The sequence below is a fragment of the Mustela erminea genome, chromosome 6 (assembly GCF_009829155.1).
Source record: "Mustela erminea isolate mMusErm1 chromosome 6, mMusErm1.Pri, whole genome shotgun sequence".
Taxonomy (NCBI): domain Eukaryota; kingdom Metazoa; phylum Chordata; class Mammalia; order Carnivora; family Mustelidae; genus Mustela; species Mustela erminea.
Window position 1 is genome coordinate 75,865,087 of NC_045619.1, and position 20,632 is coordinate 75,885,718.

The following is a 20,632-nucleotide window of genomic DNA, read 5'->3' on the forward strand; positions in this document are numbered from 1 at the left end:
CTCTGCTCAGCAGAGAACCCTGCTTCCTCCTCTCTGCCTGCCTCTCTGCCTGCCTCTCTGCCTACTTTTGATCTCTGTCTGTCAAATAAATAAATAAATAAAAATCTTAAAAAAGGAAAACAGTATGTGAAAGATACTTAAAGGATTTGGATGGGGAGTGATAAGTGAGAATGCAAGCTTCATCTTTAGGATTAGGGATCGTATAACTTTGTGTTTGCCTTCTTTTTCTCCCCCAAGTCAGATCTTTGATCTGAAAAAGAAGGCCGAGACCAATACAAGGCTAAACATAATTATGGTGGAGGTGGCTTGAAACACTAACCCTGTGGCCACAGTCCGAAACTTCATTTACTTAGGCTTCCCTTGCCTGAGCGGTTAAAACTGCTGATTCCTCTTCCTTTATGCGGACTGGCTGCTTTCCCACAGCGTCCCTTGCGGCCCTATCAGGCCACTGTCTCCGCAGAAACCGCAGAGGCTTTTGGGAGGCTCACAAAAAGCCAGCCTGGGCGCAGAGGCTGTCGGGAGGCTGGGCGGTACGCCGCAGGAGGCTGAGGCTAAAGGAGCTGTGGCGGGGCACAGACCCAAGACGTCTGAGCTCCCACCTTTGGGGCCTCAGAAGTTTCTGAGCGATGAATTGGGTCGGGGGATCTCGGTGAGTTGTGCTTCTGGAGCTTGAGACCGTAGGCCGTGAGTCCACGTACATTCATTCCCAAAATGGCGCCTTTTTCCTAAGCCCTGGAGGGGCGGGCGTAGCCTGAGCTGGAGGAACCTTGGTAGGCGTGGGTCTTTTCATTGGTAGCCCAACTGGGAGACCTTAGTCACTACCTCTCTGTTCTAAACCAAAAGAAAATCAGCTTCTCCCCACAGTCTTTCCAAGGGCTTCATGTGTGGGGCGCACAGTGGGTGAAGTTCTTTGCCTTCCCTCCCCCGTGTCCCATGTCTTCCTTCTCTAATGAGGCCTCTCAGCACCTGAGCCCTCTTCTGCCTTCTTCCCGCTTCTGCCCATCTCTCAGGAGAAGTTTTTTCTCAGGTACTGTATAGCTTCTGTATGAATGTGTAAAGTACTATGGAAGAGATCATGCCTTGCTGTCCCTAAGTCCATTGTCGGGGGAGAGGGCAGTGGCTATAAATTTAGTTTGCTTTTTAAAGGAAGGTAAAGTGAACATTTTTTTTTTTTTGAAGATTTATTTTTTTTGAGAGAAGGCGGGCATGCGCATGCGTGCATGTGACCTCACAAGCGAAGGGAGGTGCAGAGAGAATCTTCAGGCAGGGAGTCTAACATGGGAGTCTATCCCAAGACCCCGAGATAATGACCAAAGCTGAAACCAAGAATCTGTGGGTTAACCAGCTGAGCCATCCGGGTGTCCCCGAAGTGAACAGTTTTTAACTGCAATAACTTATAAGAGAATTGGCAATTTATTTTGTATTTAGCATTAATCATAAAGCATGACTGGTTGACAACGTAGTTCTGTATAACATTTTCATTACTACTGGCCTACGGTCCACTTGGATAGAAATAATGTGGGCCTGTAATTTCATTTGATGAAAGTCCTTGACAAGAGGAAATTTTAGAATTGAAATACTAATCTGTTAAATATGATTTTTGTCACAGGTAGACCCAGAGCAGTGGTGATATGGTTAGACTAGAACACATTTGCATTCTAAAGGATTTTGTAAGGAGAGAGACAGCTTTTGTGTTCACCAAGTATTGTAACTATGCCCAGTAATTTTAGCAGAAGCATATTATCCTGTTGAAGAATATGTTAGCATTGATTTTTAGAAATGTCTCTGAATTATTTCTGGCTGGTGTTCTAGCGTCACACTTCTACTTTGTAGAAAATGGAAAATTCACTTACAGGCTTCACATGAATTAGGTGATATGTGATTATGATTTGATGTTTTTGAATCTGACAGTCTTTAAAATGAATATTAAGTGATATCCGAAATAATTTTGCAAATGCTTAATACTGTTAAAACGTAGGTGCCATTATTCTCCTATATGTAAAGCTTCTGGCTCTTCAGAGTAATATTTTGCATCCTATTGGGAGGATGCAAAAGCAATATATGGCAGAATAGTCTAGCAGTGTGTTTTTCAAAAATGAAGTAGAACTGTGCCTGGAAGTATTAGGTACCACTGGGGCTTAAGAAACCACAGAAGTAACATGACACCTCTCCCTGGAGCAACAGTTTTACTCAGGGATTAGAGGAAAAAAATATTTGTAAATTTAAGCAAACATGGATACATTATGGATTAAAGTACGTAAATCCTGTGATATTTTAAGTTAAAATCTGCAAATATAAATATATTTTCTTGGGGGAACGGACTCCTTAGGTCAAACCCCAGACTGGTAACGAAACAGTATTTCCATTTTCTACTATGACAGTAGACGAGGGTGTGAAAGATTAGTTGATCATGGTATTGTGATCATGAGGGCCTAAAGGGCCTCAGAATCCAAGACAGTGCTTAGTAATGACTACTAGCAGCTGATGAGAGCTGTTAGAGAATAAACATTTTAATCTGTATCCCAGTCCATTCTGGAACTTGTTTATTACTCTCCCTTATCCTGTTTTTTGGTTGAAAATTTTGAGAAATGTTAAGAACTTAAATACAGATAGATGAGATAATTGGAGAACATTTACAGAGCTCTATCAGAACTTCTCGCTCAGAGCATTCAACATTAAACAAACAGGTTGTCACATGCCTTCCTGTTTAGGGCATTGTTAATCTCTGTATGGGGTGAGGGAGGAAAATGCAGAAAAGAAAAAGATGTAATTTTTTTTTAAAGATTTTATTTATTTATTTTACAGAGAGAGATCACAAGTAGATAGAGAGGCAGGCAGAGAGAGGGAAGCAGCCTCCCTGTTGAGCAGAGAGAGCCCCAGGACCCTTAGATCATGACCTGAGCCGAAGGCAGCGGCTTAACCCACTGAGCCTCCCAGGCATCTGAAAAAGATGTAATTTTGATCCACAAAAATAATCTGTGGTAGAATGGTGAGAATAGTATAGCATTATTACTGAATAGTTAAATATCACTTACTATTAAAAGAAGCACTGTTATAAGTGCTTTTCACATATTAGCTCATTTACTCTTAACAAGAATCTCATGAGGTATATACAAATGTTATTCCTATTTTACTGATGCAGTGTTAAGGTTAAGTGACTTGCTCAAGGTCACCCAGCTAATCAGTAGCAGAGTTAGGATTTGAGAGCAATGTGCTTAACCACTCTGCTGTGCTGTATAGAAACAAGTTTTCTAAAAGTGGCACACATAAAGGGCTGTGGATACTTAAAGAACAGAGAAACAAATTCCATGAAGCCTTGAAGGATAGCAGTATTGCACAGAACAAGCACCACAGAGAAACAATGAAGCACAGGTTCTTAAAATTTGAAAAGGAGGTGAGGTAAATAATTGGTCAAATTAGAGACCTAGTTTTTAGCAAGGCTTAGAAGGGATGGATGGGGGTGGTATTAAACAAATTGGATGGGTTATTTGTTAGACAGCAGGTGGGTCTGCATTAACACAGGAAGCTAGTAAGGGGCTTTATACATTTTTGATAAGAGAATTAAAAAAGCAGGTTATAGCAGTTTGTTTTGATCATAGCAGTCTGATTGTATACACAAGATGGAAGCAGAGTATTCTTATTTATTGTAGGAACTTGATGTAAGTTTAATTGCAGAATTAATTTACAGAAGAATTTTTATTTTTTAATTTTTAAAAAAGATTTTATTTATTTTAAAGAGAGAGGGAGTGAGGGTGGGGTGTGGGTGGGTAGGAAGGAGGGAGAAAATCTGAAGCAGACTACCTGCTGAGCTGGGAGCCTTTGTGCAGGGTCTCGATCTTGCCACCTCAAGATAATGATGTGAGCTAAAACCAAAAGTCAGACGCTTAACGCACTGAGCCTCCCACACGCCCCAGTAGGAAAATCTTTATTATGGCAAAGTTCTGTACAGTTTTTCTTGGCATAAAACAAACTTGGCATTTGATTTTTTTGCTACTCTTCAGTTTGGGGACTCTACCAGTCATACATGAAGTGTCTTGTTTTGTGTGTGAAATAAAAAGGAAAGGTTTGGTGGCTAGGGAAGATGTAAGCTTCCCTTATTTTTTCCTTTTCAAAATTATTTGGTTTGGCTTTAGTGTTAAAGTTCGTGGACATTTTTACAAGATACCATTTCACTTAAAAGAGTCTCATTTTGGTTAGAGATTTGGTCTAAGCTGAGAGTAATTTACATGGCTATAATAGCAATTCCCAATCAACTGTCTCTGAAACTTGCTAATCATTGGTAATGTCAGGTTTTTCAATATAATGGTCTGTTCTTTCTTTTTTTCAAAGATTTTATACATATATATATATATATATATATACATACATATATATATATATATTATTTTAAAATGCTCCTCATTTAAATCCTTTTTTGACAGTTATAATATCAGTCATTTGTCAGTCTTGCCAATTAAAATTTTTTTTTTCTTTTACTTGTCTGGGAATCATTGCTGTAGAACTCTAGTTCTTGTTTTATAGTTTTTATAAGTCGCTTATACCCTGTATTTTCCTTGTTAGATTGAGGTATACATTTGAGACAGGACAGGTATACCCACTGAAATGATCCTCTTTCATTTTCCTATTTATTGATCAGTAACTTTTTCCACCAAATTCATAGCCACCTCAGACATGAAGGTGTTAGGAAGATAGGAGAGGAAGGAGAATCTAAAGATGTATACAGTCTTTGGGCTATAATATGCGTTTTATGAGTTTGACTATAGGTGGACTATATTGCACTACATATGAAGTATAAGAAAAAATTTATTTTTAATTAGGGGAAATTTATTTTGCAACTTAGATTGAATACAGCAACCAGTGTCATAAGATGGACACAGATAAAATTTTGTTTAAATTTAGTTAAGGGAGAAGTGTGCATTTGTAAATGTAGGCCTAGAACGTTTGTGCAAAATAATTGTTGAGTGCTGTGTACCAAGCACTGTGCCAGGTGGGCATGAAAAATAATGAAATTTAGCCCCTTTATGAGAGATTTATATTTTATTGGGGGTGTGGATATGACATGTCATTAAGTTTGAAAATGTTTAAGATAAGGGGCCAAAATACATGCTTTAAGGAATAGATACTCAGAACGATAGCAGAATATAAGATAGTTTTAGTTGAAGCTTTGGCATTCAGAAACAAGAATAAAGGATAGTTGAGATGGGGAAAATAAAGATGCAAATAAACATTACATAAGTAGTTGGAGATAAGATTATATATTTAAATATTTAAAAATATGTATACGTGTCTTTTTGATAGTGAGGTTGAAAGCCAGACTGAGAAGTTTAAATTTAATCTGTTATTGAGTCATACAAGTTTGGAAGGAACACAGTCAAATTGATATTTTATGATTGTTTGTGGTTAGTGTTCTGTAGTTTGGAAATGGTGGGGAATAAACTTTAAGATAATACTACCAGTTAGGATTCTGCTGGGGGAAAAAATACTATTTTTCCATTTTCTGGTATCATTGTATATTCTTCAAATCAAATCAACACAAATCCTAACTCATTTTGTAGGTTTCATGGGTTATGTGATTTTGCATTAATTATTAAACCTCTTCATACAAGGGTAGAACCTTCTTTCTATATGGAAAAAGAATGCAAAATCACGACTATAAAATTAGATACAGGGTGTGGAAGGGGCATTTTTATGTTAAGGGCCCTGAAACTTAACCTTAATCAGTTTTACAATAAATTCTCTTTATAATTAAGTTAGTCTCTGGGCATCTTTTCTTTATCTGTTAAAGCACTGTGAACATTGTTCTGTTTGCCTGATGCAGCCATGACTTATGCTTGTGGTCCTAAAGGCAAGCCCAGGTTAGCAAAGTTAGTTTTTGTTTTTTAACTAAAGAAACTACCATCACTGTTTCTGTTAAAATGAGCCCAGATAGAGTCAATGAGTGGCCAGTTTTTTTTTTTTTTTAACCTCTGCTACCATGGTCTGTATTAGTTCATGAGCTGAGTGTGCAGTGAAGAGAGTTCTCTCTTTAACATGTGGTTAAATCTAAAGACATCCAGTGATAACTCGGGAAAAACACTTTCCAGATGGAAAATAATTAACCAGCCCTTTAAAGGACAGAATAGAGGGCACTAGTTGATAGAGTGTTTTGGGACATGAGCAGCTAGGGACAATTAGCAGAAGTATTAAATGCTGCTATCCCTGCTGGCCAGTTGTACCAATTAGTGTTGTAGCATGCTAAAGTCTGAGAGATTTGTATAGCTGCCATACCTGGGGGGTGGAGTCAGTATGAAACAGGGGAAATTTTAGGTTATATGTAAGTGAAATTGAAAGGAATAGAAGCTAAGCTCCTGTCCTGTCAGAGCACATACAAAGAGTAGTAGGAATGTTGTTGCTGTAATGGCTTTTGTCAGCTTTTTTTTTTTTTTTTTAAATATTGTTTGGTAATGCTTTTGTAATTCATTTGGTAGTGGAGAACTCAAAAGAAAACTAATGCTTAAAAATAAATTAAGTAGTGATATTTTGTTTTTAAGTTGATGATGAACTTATAAGTTATGTGCAGATTTTTTACTAACATTTAGCATCTCTCATGGTTATATCATTGACCACATGAGAAGCTGAAGAAAATCTGAAAAAGCATCAGGATTTACTTTCAGGTTTAGTAGTTATTTTGAGGAAAATATAGTGGCCAAAAATAATTTGACACATGTAACTGTAGAACATTGAAGATAAAATTATATCTGTAATAATATGAATGAATACACATTTGGTGGATTATAGCATCATGTGTTAAAAAGTGTTCTTATTAAATTATATAACCTGTGTGACCAAGATAAACTTGAATTGATTGTGGTTTACATGTATTTCATAGTTGCATCCAAAGAAGCTTGATATTTTACCAAACGGAAGCTGCAGTTGTCAAAATTTTGAACAATTTTATATATGTGCAGCTAATGTAACTGAATTACAGTGTTTCTGAGACAATACTAATGTTGAAAACTACTTTGGCATGTCATTATAAGCTTTCTCTCTTTGCTGCCTTTCATTATTTGAATTTCATTAACATATGAGTCTTTGAAGAATTACTTTGAAAAGCAATCCATGTGTCCTATGTTGTTCTGAACATTTTTGAAAGGAAGTCCTCCAAATTTTGGTGACATTCTGTGAAAAAAAAAATTTGTTCAAAATAAATAAGTCTTTATTCCATTAATAGAGTGGGAAAACTTCAACATTTGAAGCTTTAGTGAATTAAAATTATTGAAAATAAAGTTTTTAAGATTTAATTGTGATAGCCTGAAACATACATTCATGTTGGGGTATCATTCACTTTCTTTCTTTCTTTTTAGTTTTTAGTGATTTTATTTATTTATTTGACAGAGAGAGTGAGAAAAAGAGAGCACAAGCAAGGGGAGCAGGAGAGGGAGAAGCAGACTCCCTACTGAGCAGGGAGCCCGATATGGGGCTTGAACCCAGAGCTCTGGGATCATGACCTGAGCTGAAGGTAGCTGCTTAACCAGCTGAGCCACCCAGGCACCCCAGTATCATTCACTTTTTAAAATCTCTTCCACTATGTGACTCAGGAGATGGCTGCTTATGTTTATCATTAAAGCCTGTAACTGTGAAATACTGTTTTCTTAGTGGAAATACTATAAAAATTTAGTCTGTTAGAAGTTATTGTACTTAGGCTCCATATTTTGAGTACTAGGTTTTTGCCTTATTGATTTGACAGTTCTTTTCTCAATACCTTACCATTTATAATTCATACATCTCTAAAAACTTCTTTCTTGTTTAATAAGAGAAAAAGTTATGTAAAAGCTATAATGTTCTACATATATCATTACTATTCCTGACACATCAGGTAGACCTGTTTTAGTTTTGTGGAAAGCCAATGTAAGTACTTTTTCTAGGCTAGTTACTGTCCTGAATCTTAATAAGTTTGCTAGCTAACAATGTTAGATTATGATATTTTAGATTAAATTAATTTCAATGTAATACAAGCCATAAAATATTGTTTTTATTTGTTAGTTATTGCTCTATTTATTTTATTTGCATTTCCCACTTTTAATCACACTTAAGATACTGTTGTAAGATCTTAACCCACTGAGCCACCCAGGCGCCCCTGTTGTAAGATCTTAACAGTCTGGAAACAGTTTGTTTTGAAGGGCACCATGCCACTAAAAAATAAACTAAGCAGCAAACTAAAAAGCATAACAAAAGAAACAAAAAACAATTCAAGACCATTAAGGCATGTCCCCATAGTATTTAATTTATATAGTAGTTTTAATATCTCCTGCATGCTCCATGTAAAATGTATGTTAGTGTTTTTTATTTTTGTAAACCTGTTGCCTTTGTGTCTTTTTTTAAAAAGTATTTCTTTAGCCTTTTCCTTTAAATCTTTCCTTGCAGGAAAACATAGCAAAGGGCTATGATACATTACTGTAGTCAACATACTTTCTATTTCTTTGGGTGTTTCTGTGTCTCTCTCTTCTCACTTCTTATCCTTTTTCCTCCTTTCTTCTCCCATCTCTTAACTCCTTTCCCTCCCTTAACCTTTTTACATCTCTCTATTTTACTGTATTCTTTCTTACAATGAATAGTATAACAAATATCTATATTCCTGCTTCCCAGAATTGATAACTTGCAGAGTGTTCTGTGAACAGGTTATGACTATTACTGATTGTCTTTTAGTATGTGGCTATAATGGCAACTAATATTGTTCATTCCTCTATTGAAAGAGATGGTTGCAATATATTTTTCTAAAAATCCATTTCCCTGGATAATGTAGTAATTGCTTTTAAAAAGATTAGCCTTGGGGCACCTGGGTGGCTCAGTGGGTTAAAGCCTCTGTCTTCAGCTCAAGTCATGATCTCAGGGTCCTGGGATGGAGCCCTGCGTCAGGCTCTCTGATCTGTGGGGATCCTGCTTCCTCCTCTCTCTCTCTGCCTGCCTCTCTGCCTACTTGTGATCTCTGTCAAGTAAATAAATAAAATCTTTACTAAAAAAAAAAAAGATTAGCCTCATTCCTACTTCCACACCTCTAATTATCTGGTAATTTATTTATTTATTTTTAAAAGATTTTAATTATCTAATGATTTAAATTTAAAGGAAAAATTTAAACAAAATCTTGAAATTATTTTTTATAAAGTGTGTATAAATTTCATGAAGACACTTCCCTATGATTAGGGCCTTGAAGATATTGAAAGTTTTGAATACAGAAGTGTGGTGAGAGAGGTGTCCATATAAGGAGAATAGAAACATATACCTTAATTTGGTTGGGTGTTAAAATACATGTAGTAGAAGAATGAAAATCAGGTTGAAATCTGAGTTGGAGACAGACTATGGAAGTCATGTCCCTAAGTGATAACCAGAGCTGTGTTTATTGGGATTCCAGTGTAGTGAAATGTATTGGGGAACATTTGAATAAAATCTCAGAAATTCTAAAATATAATTGTGATAGTTAGCTACATACTTAATATTTCAGTTGTCAAAGTAACAAATGACTTCTAGGGATTCATATTACATAATGACAAACTGTCTTTTTTTTTTTTTAAGATTATTTTTTTATTTATTTGACAGAGAGAGATTACAAGTAGGCAGAGAGGCAGGCAGAGAGAGAGAGGAGGAAGCAGACTCCCTGCTGAGCAGAGAGCCCGATGCGGGACTCGATCCCAGGACCCTGAGATCATGACCTGAGCCGAAGGCAGCGGCTTAACCCACTGAGCCACAGGCGCCCGATGGCAAACTGTCTTAATTAAGTGCACATTTTTCTTTGTCAGATGTAAAATTCTAGTTCCCCCTTTATTTAGGGGTTATGTTTTCCCTTTGCTATCTTATTTTTTTCTAGCTTTATTGAGGTGAAAGTGACCAATTATAAGATATTTAGAGTAAACAACCTGATGATTTGATATATGTATACATTGTGAAGGGATTCTCATCATCAAGTTACCACATCCATCACCACACATATAATTTCTTTGGGTGAGGCCATTTAAAATCTACTCTCAGTAAATTTCAATTATATATTATAATATTATCAATTATAGCTACCCTGTTATACATTAGATCCTTCACCTCATTCATCTGAAAAAAACTGTAACCTTTAAAAAAAATATTTCCCTGTTTCCCCAGACCTCCTCCATCTGTCACTTTTCTATTCTCTTTTTCTATGAAGTTGACTTTTAAAAAGATTCCCGTATAAGTGATACTGTGAGATATTTTTCTGTCTGACTTAATTTATCATTATGCCCTCTAATGTTACCACAAAGGTGGTTTTGATGTTTTTTCTTTCTAAAGGCGAATAGTCCATTGTGTGTGTGTACACACACATTTACACACAATACATCATATTTTCTTGATCTGTTCCTCTACTGACAGATACTTAGGTTGCTTTCATATCTTGGGTATTGTAAATAATGGTGCTGTGAACATGGGAGTAGAACTCTCTTTGAAACATTGAATTCGCTTTGGATATGTACTCAGAAGCGGTATTGCTGGATTATATAGTAGTTCTATGTCTAAATTTTTGAGGGAAATCCATATGCTTTCCATAGTGGCTGTACCAATTTACATTCCCACCAACAGTGCAGAAGAGTTCCCTTTTCTCTGCTTCTTCCCCACCATTTATGATTACTTTTCTCTTTGATAAGATTCTTCGAGGTTTAAGGTGATATATCATTGTGGTTTTGATTTGCATTTCCCTGATGATTATGTTGTTGAATACCTTTCATCCATTTGTTAGCCATTTGTGTGTCTTCTTTGGAAAAGTGTCTATTTATGTTTTTTGCCTATGTTTTAAAAAATTTATTTATTTTTTATTTTGAGTAGGCTCCATGTCTGACACAGGCCTCTTGAACTCATGACCTCAAGATCAGGAGTCGCATCCTTTACTGACTAAGACAGCCAGGCACCCTTATGATTTTAAAGTTTTAATTCCAGTATAAATTAATGTTATATTAATGTAGGTGTACAATACAGTGATTCAGCAGTTCTATACATTACTCTGTGCTCATCATGGTAGTGTGCACTTAATCCCTTTCACCTGTTTTACTTTCCCTAGCAACCATCAGTTCTTTATAGTTAAGAGACTGTTTTTGATTTTGTTTCTTTGTTTCTTAAATTCCACACATAAGTGGAATCATATGGTATTTATCTTTCTATGACTGATTATTTTACTTAGCATTATACTCTCTAGAAGAACCCATGTCATTGCAGATAGCAATATTTCATTATTTTTTGATTATATCATATTCTATTGTATATACAGTCCATCTCTTTTTAAAATTTATTTTATTTCATTTCAATTTAGTTAACATATACTGTATTATTAGTTTCAGGGATAGATGTTAGTGATTCATCATTTGCATATAACACCCAGTGCTCATTACATCAAGTGCCCACTTTAATGCACATTATCCAAATATCCCTTCCCCCCCACCAGCCTCTCTTCCAGCAACCCTCAGTTTGTTTCTTAGAGTTCAGTGTCAGGGTTGCCTTCCTCTCTTATTTTCATCTTTTATTTTTTCCTTCTCTTCTGTTATGTTCATCTGTTTTGTTTTTTAAATTCCACTTGAGTGAAATCCTAAGGTATTTGTCTTTGTCTGACTGACTGATTTCACTTGACATAATACCCTTTAGTTCCATCTGTGTCATTGAAGATGGTAAGATTACATTCTTTTTGATGGCCAAGTAATATTCCTCTCTCTGTGTGTGTGTGTGTGTGTGTGTGTGTGTGTGTGTGTATCACATCTTCTTTATCCATCAGTCTGTTGATGGACATCAGGGTGCTTTCCATAGTTTGTTGTGGACATTGGTGCTATAAACATTGGGGTACATGTGCCCCCTTGGAATCATGTTTTATCCTTTGGATAAATACCTAGTAGTGCAATTGCTGGGTTTTAAGGTATCCCTATTTTTAACTTTTTGAGGAGCCTGCATACTGTTTTCCAGAGTGGCTGCACCAGTTTGCATTCCCATCAACAGTGTAAGAGGGTTCTCCTTTCTCCATATCCTCACCAACATCTGTTGTTTCCTAAGTTGTTAGTTCTAACCATTCTGACCAATGAGATGGTTCATACCACCTCTTTTTTATCCATTCATCTGTTGATGGACTCTTTGGCTGCTTCCATAATTTGGCTATTGTTAATAATGCTGATATAAACATGCATGTATCTCTTTGAATTAGTGTTTTTGTATTTTGGGGGGTAAATACCCGGTAGTGTGATTGCTGGATCATAAAGTAGTTCTAATTTTAACTTTTTGAGGAAACTCCATACTGTTTTCCACAGTGGCTGTACCAGTTTGCATTCCCACCCATGGTGCAAGAGGGTTCCTTTTTCTCCATATCCGTGTCAACTCTTGTCATTTCTTGTGTTTTGGATTTTAGCCATTCTGACAGGTGTGAGGTGATACTGTAATTTTTATTTGCATTTCCCTGATGATCAGTGATGTTGAGCATCTTTTCATGTGTCTGTTGCCCATCTGTATGTTTTCTTTAGAGAAATGTCTTCTGCCTGTTTTTAAATTAGGTTAATTTTTTGGGGGGGTCTTTATATATTTTGGATACAAATCCTTTATCAGATATACAATTTGCAGATATCTCCCATTTAGTAGGTTATCTTTTAGTTTTGCTAATTGTTTCCTTTATTGTGCAGAAATTTTTAATTTTGATATAATTCCAGTAGTTTATTTTTGCTTTTGTTTCCGTTGCCCAGTAGACTTATCTAGAAAAATGTTGTTATTGCTGATGTCAGAGAAATTACTGCCTGAGCTTTCTTCTGGAATTTTTATGGTTTCAGGTCTCACATGTAGATCTGTACTCCATTCTGAGTTTATTTTTGTGAATGTGTAAGAAAGTGGTCCAGTTGAATTCTTTTGCATCATGCTATCTAGTTTAACCAACACAATTTGTTGAAGAGATTGACTTTTTCCTATTGCATGTTCTTGTTCCTCTTTCCTAGATTAATTTGCCATATCAGTGTGGGTTTGTTTTCTGAACTTGCTGTTGTGGCCTGTGTTTCTGGACTTGCTGTTGTGGTCTGTGTTCTGTGTTGTTTATCTGTGTTTCTCTTTTTGTGCCAGTACCATACTGTTTTGATTACTACAGCTTTGTGGTCTACCTTGAAATCTGGGATTGTGATATCTCCATTTTTGTTTTCTTTTTCAGGATTGCTTTGGCTGTTCAGGGTGTTTTGTAGTTCCATACAAATTTTAGGATTATTTGTTCTATTCTGTGAAAAATGCTATTGGTATTTAGGTAGGGATTTCATTAGATCTATATATTGCTTTGGGTAGTAGGCAGTGTTTGTTCTTCTAATCCAGGAGATGGAATCTTTTTCCTTTGTGTCATCTTCAATTTTTTTTTATCAATGTTTTAGTTATCAGAGTATAGGTCTTTCACCTTTTTTGGCTAGGTTTATTCCTAGGTATCTTATTATTTTTGGTACAATTATAAATGGAGTTCTTTTCTTAATTTCTCTTTCTGCTGCTTTGTTATTTGTGTATAGAAATGCAGCACACAACTGTATGCTGACATTGTATCCTGTGATCATGCTGAATTCATTTGTCTGTTCTAGCAGTTTTTTGGTGGAGTCTTTAGGTTTTCTACATATAGAAAACCTGCAAATATAAAAATCCATACTAGTTTGGATGCCTTTTATTCCCTTTCCTTAATTGAAATAATCATATGGTTTTAGCCTTTCACTTGTTGATGTGATTTGTGATGTTGATTGATTTACAAATACTGAACCACCCTTGCATTCCAGGAATAAATCTCTCCTGATTGTGATAAACTTTTTTTCTTAATGTATTGTTGTATTGTCTACTGACATTTTGATAAGGATTTTTGTAGCTGTGTTCATCAAAGATACTGCCTTAGTTCTCTCTTTTTGGTACTGTCTTTATCTGGTTTTGGGATAGGGTAAAGTTGACCTCATAGAATGAATTTTGAAGCTTTCCTTTTCTACTTTTTTGGAAAAGTTTGAGAATGATAGGAAATAACTCTTCTTAAAATATTTGGTAGAATTGACCTGTGAAGCCATCTGGTCCTGGACTTTTGTTTGTTGGGAGTTTTTTGATTACTGATTCGATTTCTTTTTTCTTTTTTTAAATATTATTTATTTGAAGAAAGATAGCACAAGTAAGCAGAGCGGCAGGCAGAGGAAGAAGAAGCAGGCTCTCCACTGAGCAAGGAGCCCAATATGGAGCTTGATCCGAGGACCCTGGAATCATAACATGAGCTGAGGGCAGATGCTTAATGACTGAGCCACACAGGCTCCCTACTGATTCAGTTTCATTGCTGGTAAAATTTGTCTGTTCAATTTTCTATTTGTTCCTGATTCAGGTTTGGGAAGTTATATGTTCTAGGAATTTATTCATTTCCTTAGGTAATCCCAATTTGTTGGCATATAATTTTTCAAAATATTCTCTTATAATCCTTTATATTTTTTTCAAAGAATTTTCCATATGTAGAGAGAGAGAGAGAGTTAGAATGAGCTGGGAGAACAAAGGGGGAGGAGGAGGGAGAGGGAGAAAGAATCTGAAGCAGACTCTTTGCTGAGTGAGGACCCCACGTGGGGCTTGATCCCCTGACTACAAGATCATGACTTGAGCTGAAACCAAGGGTTGTAGACATGACAGCTGTACCACCTAGGTAAGCCAGTTTCCTTTTTTTCCTTTAAAGACTTATTTATTTGAGATAGAGAATGCACACACAAGTGGGAGGTGCAGGGGAAGAGAGAATCTCAAGCAGACTCGATGGTGAGCGTGGAACCTGACATGGGACTTGATCTCATGACCCTGAGATCACAACCTAAGCCAAAACCAAGAGTCAGATGCTTAACTGAATGCACCACCCAGGCACCCCTAATTCTTTGTATTTCTATGGTGCTGGTTTTTACTTCTCTTTCATTTCTGATTTTGACGCTTTTCTCTTTTTCTTTAACATTCTTTTCCCCTAATTTTTTGATGAGACTGACTGAAGGTTAATCAATTTTTTATCTTTTCAAAGAAGCAACTCCTGGTTTCATTGAACTGTTATACTGATTTTGTTTTAGTTCCTATTTTATTTCTGCTGTAATCTTTTTTTTTCTTTCTGCTCTAGTCTTATTATTTTCTTCTACTGTTTTTGGGTTTTGTTTTTTCTTTTTCTTGCTCTTTTAGGTGTAAAGTTAGGTTGTTTATTTTAGATTTTTCTTGCTTCTTGAGGTAAGTCTATATTGCTATAAATTTTTCTCATAGAAAACTTTTTCTGTATCTCAAAGATATTGGGCTGTTGTGTTTTCATTTTCATTTGTTATTTTTTTTTAAAGATTTTATTTATTTATTTGACAGAGAGAGATCACAAGTAAGCAGAGAGGCAGGCAGAGAGAGAGGAAGGGAAGCAGGCTCCCTGCTGAGCAGAGAGTCCGATGCGGGACTCGATCCCAGGACCTTGAGATCATGACCCGAGCCGAAGGCAGTGGCTTAACCCACTGAGCCACCCAGGCGCCCCTCATTTGTTATTTCTTGGCTTTCTTTGATTTCTTTGTTTATTCTTCTGGTTGATTTCTAGTTTCTTAGTGTTGTGGTCAGAAGAGATACATGGAATGACTGAGATTTTTTTGAATTTGTTGAGACTTATTCTGTGGCCTAACATGTGATCTCTTCTAGAGAGTATTCTATGTGCACTTGAAAAAAAGGTACATTTTGCTGTTTATGTTCTGAATATATCTTAGATCCATCTGGTCCAGTGTGTCATTTAAAGCCACTCTTTCCCTGTTGATTTTCTCTTTGGATGATGTATGCATTGATGTAAGTGGGTTGTTAAAGTCCCCTACCATTATTGTATTATGATCAGTTGCTTTCTTTGTGTTTGTTATTAACTGCTGTATGTATTTCGGTGCTCCCATAAATATTTACAGTTTTTTTTTTTTTTAATGGATTGTTCCCTTTATGATTCTATAGTGTTCCTCTTTGTGTCTTGTTACAGTCTTTGTTTTCAAGTCTTTTTTTTCCCCCCCGATGTAAGTGTTGCTACCCCAGCTTTCTTTTCAATTCCATTTGGATGATAAATCCTTCTCCATTCCTTCACTTTTAATTTACATGTGTCTTTAGGTCTGAAATGAGCATGTTGTAGGTAGCATATAGATGGGTCCTGCTTTTTAAACCTATTTTGTCACCCTATATCTTTTGATTGGAGCATTTAGTGTAGTTACACTCAAAGTAATTATTGACCGGTATGTACTTACTGCCATTTTGTTACTTGTTTTATGGTTGTTTTCTAGTTCCTTGTTCTTTCTCTTGCTCTCTTTTTCTCATGGTTTGCTGACTTTTTTAGTGATATCCTTGGGTTACTTTTTCTTTAGTTTTTGCATATGTATTACTAGTTTTTGATTTCTGGTTATCCTTAGTTTTTTTTTTTTTTAAGATTTTATTTATTTTAGAGGGGCACCTGGGTGGCTCATTGGGTTAAAGCCTCTGCCTTTGGTTCGGGTCATGATCCCAGGGTCCTGTGATCAAGGCTTGCCTCAGGCACTCTGCTCAGCAGGGAGCCTGCTTCCTCCTCTCTCTGCCTGCCTCTCTGCCTACTTGTGATCTCTGTCAAATAAAAGAAAATCTTAAAAAAAAAAAAGATTTTATTTTAGAGTTAGTGTGCATGTGCTAATGGCTGAGGGGGAGATGCAGAGGGGAAGTTAGAGGAAGAGGGAAAGAATCCCAATCAAACTCTGTACCATGTACATAGTCAGCCCAATGTGGGGGTTGATCCTATGACCCTTAGACCATGACCTGAGCTGAAACCAAGAGTTGGATGCCCAACCAGCTGAGCTACCCAGGTGTTCCACCATTAGGTTTTTATATAACATCTTCCAATCTGTTTAGCAATGTATATGTATAGCTATCTGTATTAAGTTGATTGTCACTTAAATTTGAACCCATTCTTTACTCCTCTCCCCCTCACATTTTAGGTATTGGGTGTCATACTTTTATATCCTTCTATTTTGGAATCCCTTGACTGGTCTTTATAAATGTTTAATTTTTGTGTTTGTACTTTTCTTACTACTGCTTATGGTCTTTCCTTTCCATTCAAAGAATCCCCTTAGCATTTCTCTTAGAGCTGGTATAATGGTCATAAATTCCTTTAACTTCTGTTTTTCTGGGAAGCAGTGTTTAGTTCTCCCTCTAGTCTGGATGATAGCCTTGCTGGATAGAATATTCTTGCCTGGGGCGCCTGGGTGGCTCAGTGGGTTAAGCCGCTGCCTTCGGCTCAGGTCATGATCTCAGGGTCCTGGGATCGAGTCCCGCATCGGACTCTCTGCTCAGCAGGGAGCCTGCTTCCCTCTCTCTCTCTCTCTGCCTGCCTCTCTGCCTACTTGTGATCTCTGTCTGTCAAATAAATAAATAAAATATTTTAAAAAAAATTAAAAAAAGAATATTCTTGCCTGTAGGTTTTTTATTTCAGTATGTTGAATATGTCCTATTATTGCCTTCAAGCTTGTGAAGTTTCTGCTTGAAAATAGCTGATAACCTTATGGGATTTCCCTTGTATGCACTTGTTTTCTTTTCTCTTGCTGCTTTTAAAATTGCCTTTATATCACTAGTTTTTATAATTTTAATTGCTCTATGTCTTGGTGTGGACCTCCTTGGGTTGATTTTATTGGGGTCTCTCTGTGCCTCTGAATTTCTGTTTCCTTTCCCAAATTTGGGAAGTTTTCAGTTATCATTTCTTAAATAAATTCTCTGCAATCTTTTCTTTGTCTTCTCTTTCTGGTATCCCTGTTATGCAAATGTTCTTACACTTGATGGTGTTTCTGAGTTCTCACAGTCTGTTTTCATTATTTTTTTTCTTCTCTCCTATTCAGCTTGATTGCTTTCCATTAAAAGCAGTGTCCTTCTCTTCCCTCTAGTTTATTGTTTATTCCATTTAGTGTATTTTTAATTTTTAGTTACTGATTTTTTTCATACCTGATTGGTTTTTATGTTTTCTTCTTTTTTTTTTTTTAAGCTTATTTATCTTTTTATTTATTTATTTGAGAGAATGAGAATGAGAGAGATTGAGCATGAGAGGGGTAAGGTCAGAGGGAAGAGCAGCCCCCCTGCTGAGCAGGGAACCTACTGTGGGACTCAGTCCTGGGACTCTACCAGGATCATGAACTGAGCTGAAGGCAGTTGCTCAACCAACTGAGCCACCCAGGCACCCTGAAAGACTTTATTTATTTGACAGGGAGAGAGAGTGCATGTGTACAAGAAGTGGGGCCAGCAGGCAGAGGGAGAAGCAGGCTCCCTGCTGAACAGGGAGTCCAATGCAGGACTCAATCCCAGGACCCTGGGATCATGACCTGAGCCACAGGCCAGTGCTTAAATGATTGAGCCACCCAGGCACTTTTTTATGTTTTCTTTTTGTTAAGAGTCTCACTGAGGTCCTCCACTCCTTTCTCAAATCTAGTGAGTATCTTTATGACCATTACTTTAAATTCTCTTTCAAGCATATTATGTGCTTAATTTAGCTTTCTGGCTGTGATTTTTGTCCTGTTCTTTAATTTGGGACATATTCCTCTGTCTTCTCATTTTGTCTAACTCCTTGTATCTGTTTCTGTGTGTTAGGAAATAAGATACATCTCCTGCTCTCGAAGGTAGTAGCATTATGAAAAAAAGGTTTTTGTAATGCTCTGCAGTGCAGCATTCCCTGTTTAGCAGAACCTGGTACTTCAGGGATGTCTCCTGTGTGTGTGTGTATCCCCTGCTGTTGTGGTTGAGCCAATGTTTCATTCAGTCCAGTCATGTGAAATGGCTCTCTTTGCCTATTGTAGGTAGGTTAGGTCTGTGTGTTTTTAGTGGGCCTGTCTGGAGTTGCCTTAGCTTTGATTTGAGTCAGACTAGGCATTTTCCAGAGATGCAGTAGCACTGAACTGCAGGGTGCTTTCCTGTGTTGTCCCTGGAGAAGCTTTTGTTGGTAGGCAGAGCCTGTCAGACCAGATGGCTGTTTCCAGCTTATTGCTGGGGCTGTAATCTGACTGGTGTGTGTGGTTATCTTTGCCTCTCCCTGAGAGAGGAGTCACTTTGGAGTCGTACTGGCCCTTCTTGGGGCTGCTTGCACACTGCCAGGCTTGTGGCACCACTTTGGAGGGGTCTGGCCAAGGGTGTATTGGAGGGCTAATTGGGCAGGAGAATTCAGGGGCATATATGCTGTTGGCAAGGTAGGTAGCTAGTGTTGGCACTCTTGGTTCCTGTGAATGTCTGAGGGTCTAGGCTGCAGTGTTGGGGAGGGAAATGGCACCTGCCAGATCGTTTGTTTCCAGAAAAATCTCCCAATGAGTCCCATTCCTGCAGCGTACACTGAGGTTAGTGAACAAATCTCCCTCCCATATACCTCAGGTATTTTTTTCAAACTGCTTCTTCTATGCTGCATCATCACTGGGCTGTTGTACTGTGTCTTTAAGGGTGGGGACTCAGTTTCCTCTTGCCCTCCTGGCTTTCCCAGAGCTGAGCCAATTCATTTTGAAAGTTGTATATGTTAAGCACCCCCTGATGGTAAGAACTCATGAAACTATGCCCCTCTTGTTTTCAAACCCAAATATTTAGGGATTCTTTGTCTCAGTGTGGGTCCCTCATGCCTGGGGTGCCTGGTTTGGGTTCATTTCCTCTCTCCTCTTCTTATGGGCTGTGTTCCTCCTTCTAGGCACAGTCCCACAGGTCCATTTAGCTCTGGACTCCATCATCTCTGCCCTTCCTACTCTTCAATGTGGCCCTCTTTTCTACATTTAACTGTTGAGAGCCTGTTCTGCTAGTCTTGCATCATTTTCTGGGTTATTTACATTGATGTGGGTGTTATCTAGTTGTATCTGTGGGATGAAGCGAGCTAAGGGTCCTGCTACGCTGTCCACGACACATGCCTCTTTTTAAATTGAGTTAACGTTTTCTTTTTTGTGTAATTGAGTAGAATGAGTTCCTTATAGATTGTGTCTATTTACACTTAATCAGATATAACGTTTGTAAATGTTTACTCCCCTTCCTTAGGTTGCCTTTTCATTTTATTGATGATTTCTTTTGCTGTGCAGAAGCTTTTCTGTTTAATAGAGTTCTATTTATTTTTCCTTTTGTTATCTTTGTTTTTTGTTTAATCCATTTTTGGATTAAAAAACAAAATTGGTTTTGAATTAAAACCAATCTATTGCCAAGGCCAATGTTAATGAGCTTAACCCCTGTGTTTTCTTCTAGCACTTTTATGTTTTCAGGTCTGATGTTCAAGTCTTTAACTTCATTTTGACTGTATTTTTGTGTATGATGTAAGATAGGGGTCCACTTTCATTTCCTTCATTTGCATGTGACCACCCAGTTTTCCTTACCATTTATTTTAGGACAATTTATTGGCCTTTCACCGTTATGTTTTCTTGGTTCTTTTGTCATAAATTAAGTGACTATATATGCATGCTAGGGTATTTTGTCCCAGAATCTCAGTCTGTATGTCTACATTTATACCAATACCATACCATTTGATACAAACCATAGGTTTGTAATATAGATAGTCTCTGACTGATGATGGCTTGGCTTAAGATTTTTTTTGACTTTACAATGATGCAAAAGTGGTATGCATTCAGTAGAAACCATACTTTGAATTTTGGGCTAGTGATACATAGTATGATACCCTCTCAGGATGCTAGAT

The 20,632-nt window shown here is 37.1% G+C and overlaps 2 protein-coding genes across 7 annotated transcripts in view; one reads left to right on the top strand and one right to left on the bottom strand.

The window, feature by feature from the left end:
• ABCD2 (ATP binding cassette subfamily D member 2) overlaps positions 1–463 on the bottom strand; it is a 69,410-nt gene extending 68,947 nt beyond the window's left edge. Inside the window, exon 1 of one of the 2 annotated variants that reach the window (XM_032347763.1) lies at positions 320–463. The gene's annotated coding sequence lies outside the window, so the exon portion shown is untranslated. The remainder of the gene's footprint in view (positions 1–319) is intronic. The other variant, XM_032347762.1, reaches the window with a different exon arrangement.
• A 54-nt stretch (positions 464–517) lies between these two features.
• Positions 518–20,632, top strand: part of C6H12orf40 (chromosome 6 C12orf40 homolog) — a 134,387-nt gene continuing 114,272 nt past the window's right edge. For all 5 annotated transcript variants that reach the window (XR_004286905.1, XM_032347768.1, XM_032347769.1 and 2 more), the window contains exon 1: positions 518–649. Coding sequence is in view for 4 of the 5 variants with exons in the window: in XM_032347768.1 (XP_032203659.1) it covers positions 627–649 (23 nt within the window). In the remaining variant the exon portion in view is untranslated. The remainder of the gene's footprint in view (positions 650–20,632) is intronic.